The sequence below is a fragment of the Phodopus roborovskii genome, unplaced genomic scaffold (assembly GCF_943737965.1).
Source record: "Phodopus roborovskii unplaced genomic scaffold, PHOROB, whole genome shotgun sequence".
In the NCBI taxonomy this organism is placed as follows: domain Eukaryota; kingdom Metazoa; phylum Chordata; class Mammalia; order Rodentia; family Cricetidae; genus Phodopus; species Phodopus roborovskii.
Window position 1 is genome coordinate 580,531 of NW_026126638.1, and position 7,917 is coordinate 588,447.

Here is a 7,917-nt window from a genome sequence, read left to right on the forward strand (position 1 = left end):
GATACAGCTGAGTAGTTCGCCTACCTAAATTGTATCTTAGCCATGGACCTTCTCTCCTCACACATCTTCCCAGGCTAACAGAGCTAGGTCTAGGACCTTCATTCTATGCCCTGCCACTAGCCAAGAGCCAGGCTCCCAGGCTCAGATGCAAAGGTCTTGCCTCTAAATGGGAAACTAAGTCACAAAGACCCTTCTAACCTCTGATGCCTCTCAGTAGCTCAGGATTCCTTATTACTGATCTGTCTCCCATTGCCAAGTGAGAAATTAGCCAGTGACAGATGTAGGTGTCTGAGAACCGATCCTCTTCCATGCGTTTATAACCATCCCTCCCCAGCCCCTCCCAGCTGTGGGTTTGTCACAACCCTGATATATGCTGTGTGCTGCAAATGGGCCAGAGGGGACACTTGGATGGGGTCTGGCTGTGTGCAGAATCTTCCTCATTGTCTTGCAGGCACCACAGTGCCCATCTGCTGTGCAGCAGATGCAATGGGACATGCTTTTTTATACAAACCACCTCCCGTAAGCTCCCTAGCAACTTCTCTGTCTCATAGACAAGGAGAAGCAGGTCCAGAAAGTCAGAGTACATTATCCAGCGTACCCTCCTGTATGCTTGTGATGTTGATCAGAGATCCCTAAGCTCTATGAATAGCAGGGGTAGGGAGACATTCAGTCAGTAGGGTCAGGGACTAAGAGCCTTACTATTATTATGCTAGAACAAACAGCCATCAGTTGACACAGGAGAAAGAATAAATTGGACATTATACTCATTTTTGGTGATAACTCTGCAATAGTAAATTTGAGTCTGGAGTCATAGCCTGTTGATAGAAGGCTTTCTTGGCACAGGTAAGGTTGTGGGTTTTGTCCCTAGGTTCAGGTTGGTCTATCCTCTGCCAACAAGAGACTGAAGGGACTGAACTTGCCAGACTAAGCATCAGTCTCTGAAAGACCATTGTTGAAGGAGGGATTAAGAGTTCCATAACAAACAGGCATGAGATAGGCTTTCCTCACTTGTGAGACTTCTTGGTGTTGGCACCATCGGGCCCCTCGCCACAGTCATAAGCCTGGATGGTAAAGGTGTGTTCCTTCTGGGCCTCACAGTCCACGGGCTCCTTGGCCCGGATCAGCCCTTCACCTGTTGCCTTATCCAGGATCACAGCCTCAAAGGGTACCCCAGATCCATGCAGCCGGAAGCCACAGATCTCACCTGGCGAGGCAGGAAGAGAAAAATAAGACTCCACATGACCCAGAGCACCTCCTTCCAACCCTCAGCCTCCTTGCCTGGGCCATCTCCTCCCAAACTCCAGCTCCTGAGCAACACACTCAGAGTCAGCAGGCCTGAGGGCTGCAAAATCTAACTTGTTTATCCCCTGGCTGCTCAACTCTGACATCCTTTGCTACACCTTCATTCTTCAGGGCAGCCCGTTCCCTTCTTGCACCTCCCTTTCTCTGATGTTTTCCCATTGCTCCCACTACCAGGACCTCCCATCCCTCTCTTGCCTTCCGCCTTCCCACACGTTTTTCTCAATCCCACCACTGTAGCAGCCCCGTTACCTGCATAGCGCAAAGGGGCATCTTTATCCAGGGCAAAGAGTGGTGGGTTCAACAGGACAGTGTTGTCATTCTCCATGACAATGCCCTGGTACTCTGCCTCGATCCATGGCTTGTGCTTGTTGGCTGGCCCCACCCCAAAGAGAAGAGAGAAAGGACTTATGAGCAGAACCTCCACTCCCAGGATGCAGCTCTTGTTAAGCCTAGATCAACACCCTTTCCGTGCCTGGCCACCTTGCAAGAGGGAGAAGGTTGAGCTACAGAAGGACTCCGAGGCTCTGTAGGAGGTCACAGCCTTCTGTATAATAACTGGGTAGGCAGTTTCCATGGCAACGACCTTCCTGTGGGGATCATGGCTAGGGGCAGAGAATCTCATATAAGGTCTTTTAGTCTTGGAAAATGGGACTCAAGAAGCAATGGTGGCCCTTAGAAGGTCCCGAGAAGGGCCAGGGAGGAGTGAAGGGAAAGTTAGAGGGAAGAATATTTACGTTTCCTAGGATCTCAGCAGTTCATCCTCCCCCCCCCCCCCCCCGACCCCTACTGAATTTCACCCTAATCCCTTCACTCCATATGTTATGTACTTTTCTCCAAGTCCAGCGCAGCCTTCAGGCCACTCTCCCAGAAAAGGAGAAAGGGAAGAAGAGAAGTATATAGGACAGTAGCAGGGGGACAGAGGAGCAGGGATGGAGCAGAGAAATCAATGCCAAAGGACTGGACCCAGCAGAGCCAACATCCCCGGGGGATTATGGAGCTGGCCTAGAAACACAGCAAATCCCTGCCTCGTTTCCCATCCCCACACCCAAGAGAATGCAGTCATATCCAGTGCGTTTCTAGGTCCTCTCAAGACCTCCACACCCCACACTTCCTGAACTCTTTTACAGACCTACGACTGAATCCTAATTTACTCCTACCAGACTCTGTCAAGTAGGATCTCTTCCCCAAGACCAACTCCCCTCAAGCTCTCGAGAGGCTACAGGAAAGGCACTTATGCCTCTTCTACCTCATTCTAGACCCAACCTCCACCACTTGATCTACTTAACCCCAGGGCCATCCCTGCTCCCAAGGCCAGACACAGAGAGGGGAGGATATATCATCAGAGGGAAACTGAGTCACCAGAGGCATCTCATTCCAGGATCTCATAATGAGCAAGAAATTCTGATTTCCATCCCCTCCTCTAATCACAGCTCCGCAAATGTCCTGGAAACTACAGGCCTCACTATTACATGATGGTCCCTGCCACAGCCCCTTCCTTAATGGCCCAAGTGGAAGGCTCAAGATGGTACATGGGAGGCTAAGTAGGAAGTGACAGAGGCTCCTCTAGAGCCAGGAGGCCCATCCTGAAGTAGGAGTTCCAGCCAGACATAGAAGACGCCAGACAGAAGAGCCACCAAGGGCAGAGCCAGGCACCCTGAAACCTTGTGTCTCTCTCGTGGCCCCTGAGCCCTCTCCCTGCCCTCGTCTATGGCTGCCTCCTGCCCTGAGTGTCCATTCTTCTCCCTTTCTTGGCTCGCTTGGCTCTCTCCTCCCCTACTCCTCACCTTTCCTGCGATTTCCCCCCCCCTTCTCTGTCTTTACCTTCCTCCTTTCCCATCCCCTTCTGATTCCTTATCTACTCCTCCTCTCCCTTCTCACCTCTTTCCTGGGGCACCCCACGCCCCTTCCTAGCCTTTCTCCCTCCCCTCTACCTACCTGAACCCTCTGCCCCTGGCCCCACCCTCTCCCTCCCCTTGACAGCCTCAGCCGGCTGAATTTCTCTGCTGTCTGCCAGAGAGGGCAGCTGTGGTCACCCACCACCCCGCGGATGCAGGGAGAAGGGTATGGATGCAGAGGGACACGGAAAAAACATACGTGCTCAGAATTGCTGAGCTGTGGCACACAGTTCCTCCCCAGGAAGGGATGGAAACGACCAGATGGATCTGCCACACACCCTTAGTGCGCACACCCAGTGAAAACCAAGCTGAGGGAACATCACCCTCCGGGCAGGCGCAAGTTCCTTTGAGACAGGAGGTGTCTAGCAGCATGGAGGAGTTGGGGGGAGGGGGGCAGAGAGACCCCAGGTGGGAATGGAGACCAAATACAAGCAGGATGCTGGGCAAACACATATAAAGATGGATCAGAGAGGAGGAAGTGGCCCTTGGAAGTGAGATGGGTGAAGGGAACAGGTCTGAGGAAAAGGATGGGAAGAGGTAATCAGAAAGGAAAGGACACCTGTCATGCGCCAGTGAGTCTCAATGTCTCCTGCCTTCCCTGCCCCACACTGCTCAGCCCGACGCCCCACTTCAGCGCCCTCATCCCTGTCTATCTCACCTTTGTTGCCTGAGCTGAGCTGGAGCAGAGAGGTCAGCAAGAGACACAGCGGCAGGAGAGTCATGGTGCGGTGTACAGCACACCAGGCCAGGCGTTCCTGTCCCCCGGGAGCCTCAAGCCTGCTAATGCCACCTTGGGGAAGGGATGCGGAGATGCTACAAGGAGGGGAGGGCAGGGGGACAAAATCAGAAAGGAGCCTGCTGGCCACGCTAATCCATACGGCAGAGGCGTGCAGACCCGCTGGGTGGCCGAGGTGGGGGACTTGCAGTAGCTTCTCTTCGCTCTCCAGCCCAGCGTCCTCACTCTCGCTCTCTGGCTCGCTCGCTCTCACTCACTCCCACCCCAACCCCGCTACTGCAGGATGACATCAGCACAGCCAGGCAAGGATTGATGGGGCCGCTGGCCAATTGGAAGACTGGGGGCGCCAGGTGCTGCAGGGGGGGGGGGTAGGGAACGAATGTGACTGGGAGCAGGGGCGGGAGCGTGTGTTAGGGCTTTTTCCCCTGGCTGCAGTTTGGAGGAGCAGAGAACTGCGGGGGCTAGGGAGGAAGCTGGAAAGCCTTGGGGGGGGGGGGGAGGAGAAGATAAGGGAGACATCGGAAGACCTAGCTGAAAGCCCGGAGGTGGGGTGAGGACGGGAGACGTCAACAGACTTGAGGGTGGCCAAGAGAGGCTGTGTTCACGTCACCCACCCCCAATTCTGCATTAACCTCTTTTCACAGCCCGTTCCATCAGCTAGGCCCTGCTGTGTGCTTTCTGGGAACCAGGAGGCAAAGCCGTCAGCATGAACACGAGAAATTCTAGCGTTTCAGTTTCAACTCAGGGCCCCCTGGGAGCCAAGGAAGGGACGACGAGATGAAGAAAAGGGGTGACTTCCTGCGCCCCTTTCTGCGTAGTTCAGCATCTGGAATGTTAAGCTCTTTTTCCTACTTGCTTACAGTCCCTGACTTCCCGACCTTAAACCACGATGGAACTGCCCTACAGCTCGTGAAGCTGAAGGAGGAGCGCTGGACACTTTGGGAGACTAGTGGGCAGCTGGGCACAGGGTATACGGTGATTTCAATATCTCCCAAGCCATTATGACGGCATGCCTTGATAAGGATTGGCAGGTGATGGTATACAGGACTCAGAACTGAGAGGGAAACCCTGGGCCCCAAACCAAAGAGTGTAAAATCCTGAGCCCTCCCTTGCCTTCTCTTGAACTCATCACTCATGAGCTTCTTCAGCTCCTTGGCCTCCCTCTCACAGGCCCTTGAAGACCGAGAACACCAGTTTAAGGACCACACTCAGCCAACTGTGAAGGAGCTGTGGTGGCCCGGGGTCCTGGACTTTCGCAAATGGGGCTCCTGGCTGTGGGAAGTCCTAACCTCCTTCCCCCATACCTCTAAATAGCCTGAAATAGTCCCTCATGTCCTGGCTCAAAGACTAAAGCTAGAACTCTTAACCGCTCCACACTGCCACGCCACGGGGAGCCTCCAGAGGGAGCCCTCCCTCGGGAGTGCCCAAACCTGCTGGAAATGGTGTGAAGGCCAAAGTGAAGGCCAAAACTGACACTGCCAAGTAAGTTCAAGTTTTGAATGACTGACAGCTCCAAGGTCATTGCACAGAAAAAGCTGAGGCCAGGCATGGGTTCGTCACGTCCCTGCCTCTCCTCAGGCTGTAGACACCTGAGCTCATCATTAGGGGGGAGAGGGGGGTATCTCACTGCAGCAAAGGCCAGCCCTGTTAAAGCTCTGGTTCACTGAAACTTCCCACACTGTGTAGAGGCTAATCTGGGGTCTGTGAGCCTCCCCTCCAGACAGCACCCAGCATGGCCCTCAGTCTCTTCCCAACATGTTCCAGAAGAACCTGGGGGTCCTCAGTCATGACCTCATCCTTTGTAATCCCATCCTCCGGCTCTCTTCCTCCTCTAGGTTCTGCTGAAAGCCATGCCAGATGGGAACAACACCTCACCTGATGGATTAGGATCCATTCCCCTCCAAAGCTCTGTCCCTCCACAGCCTTGACATCTGAGTGGCTCTGAGGGAATATGGCCAAGGCTGGATAAGATCAACCCCAGCATAACCACATTGTGGGGAAGCCTCTTAGCTCCATCTGGGCAGACATTATGGAGTCTGAGAGTATGGGGAGGCTGGATGACAATGCCAGGTACCAGAGGTTCTTCCGGGTCTTTGCCTGCTCTGGTGTGACCCGCTGGTGGGGGCTTTGAGGTGCGCTGGCGAGCTGGGAGTCCACACCATGGACTCAGGACATGGAAGAAAATGGTGAAGGGCAAAGAGACATTGGAAGTCATTAGAAATATAGCCCTCCTTCAGCTACAGGACAAAAGGAGATATCCGAACTCAACTTGACCCAACAGGGACCAAGGAAGAGATTGTTGCAGAAGCTGTCACTGTCTCATCCACAGTTATGGGTCTGGAGCCATTGATAGCACTACGAGAGATGCTTCCTTGCCCATAACAGCCAGTGGCAGGATACATCATGAGTGTCCACTGGGTTTGTAGTGGCTGCGTGAAGCATGGATATCCTCAAGGTCTCCAGCAGCAGCATGGGCCATGGACATCAATATGGCCTTAGGTAGCAGCACAGGTCACATGGCCTCTGGTGGCAGCATGGACCACAGACAAGATTGTGGCTGTCAACAGCATGATGGACCACAGACCTCCACATGGCCTCTTGTGGTGACATGGACAGCAGACATCAACATGGCCTCCTGTGGGAGCATGGACCACTAACATTTTCTTTGATTTTTCACAAATGATTATTTATCTATTTGCTCTTGGAGCAAAAGGTCATGCAGGTATCTTAGTTGCATTTTCTATCGTGTCGATGAAACACCGTGACCAAAAACAAGCTGGTGAGGAAATACTTTGTTGGGCTCACACGTCCATGTCTCTGTTCATCACCAAAGGAAGTCGGGACAGGAAAGAAACAGAGCGTGCACCTGGAGGCAGGAGCTGTTGCAGGCAGACCTGGAATGGCCCCACTCTCAATGGGCTGGGCCCCTTCAATCAGTAATTAAGAAGATGCCTTACAGGCCTGATGTGGGATGTCCTGTATACTGTGAATATGTGTTGCGTTTATTGGTTGATGAATAAAGCTGCTTTGGCCTATGGCAAGGCAGAATATAGCTAGGCAGGAAGTCCAAGAAGAGATTGGGGAGAAAGAAGGCAGACTGGAGAGAAGAGGGCAGCAGCCGCTGAGGAAGCAGACATGGAGAAAACGAGGTAACACCATGGCCACGAAGCAATACATAGATTAACAGAAATGGGTTCATTTAAATATAAGAACTAGCTAGTAATAAGCCTAAACCTTAGGCCAAACAATTATAATTAAAAAGAAAAAATGCCAGGTACTTTCCCTTGGGCTCACAGGGGATAGGGTAGATGAACAGGTGCCTCCTACCAATGTGAGCCAGAACAGTGGCCCCTCCAGCCCAAGCCAAGGACAATGACCTCCAAAGTAGGCTGTGAGATCCCCAAATAGCAGTCTCTAGGACCAATAAACTCTTGCGCCCCCCAAGTCTTTCTGACTTCTTCCTTCCCCCCGTTACGTTTTCAACAGAAGAGTTCATTTAGTTGATTTTATCTTTTAAAATTTCTTCTCTTGATTATTTGTTTAATATGAATGGATGTTTTACCTGCACGGATCTTTGTCCTACATGCACACCTGGTGCCTGAGGAAGTCAGGAGATGGTATCGAGTTCCCTGCAGCTGGAGGTACAGACAGTTATGAGCTGTCATGTGGGTGCTGGGAATTGAACTCTTGTCCTCCGAATGAGCAGAGAGTGCTCTTAACCGCTGAACCATCTCTCCAGTCTCTCCCTTGCCCCTCCTCAGCATCAGTCACAGGAACAGAAAGTACAGGCCAGTAAGCAAACATCTGTTCATCCTGGGTCTCTGAGTCTGTCTTTGCCTCCTTAGCCACAGTTTCCTGCAGTTTTCCCTTCTGAGTCTCCTTTGCAGACAGAGTCCCTCGCAGTCCTGACACCAGGGCCCCAGCTGGATTGTGCTCTTGGCCTTCTTCCCCTTGCCTGTACACTGTGGGCTAAGTCGACTGCAC

General features: G+C 52.6%; 1 protein-coding gene across 1 annotated transcript in view; it reads right to left on the minus strand.

Moving 5' to 3' along the window:
• The window catches only part of Clstn3 (calsyntenin 3), a 29,671-nt gene extending 25,570 nt beyond the window's left edge, over positions 1–4,101 (minus strand). The window contains exons 1-3 of the mRNA XM_051173038.1: positions 3,856–4,101; positions 1,552–1,674; positions 1,009–1,204 (exon numbers count right to left, since the gene is read on the minus strand). Coding sequence (XP_051028995.1) covers positions 1,009–1,204; positions 1,552–1,674; positions 3,856–3,919 — 383 coding nt within the window. The 5' untranslated portion in view covers positions 3,920–4,101. The remainder of the gene's footprint in view (positions 1–1,008; positions 1,205–1,551; positions 1,675–3,855) is intronic.
• Between the last annotated feature and the right edge of the window lie 3,816 nt (positions 4,102–7,917).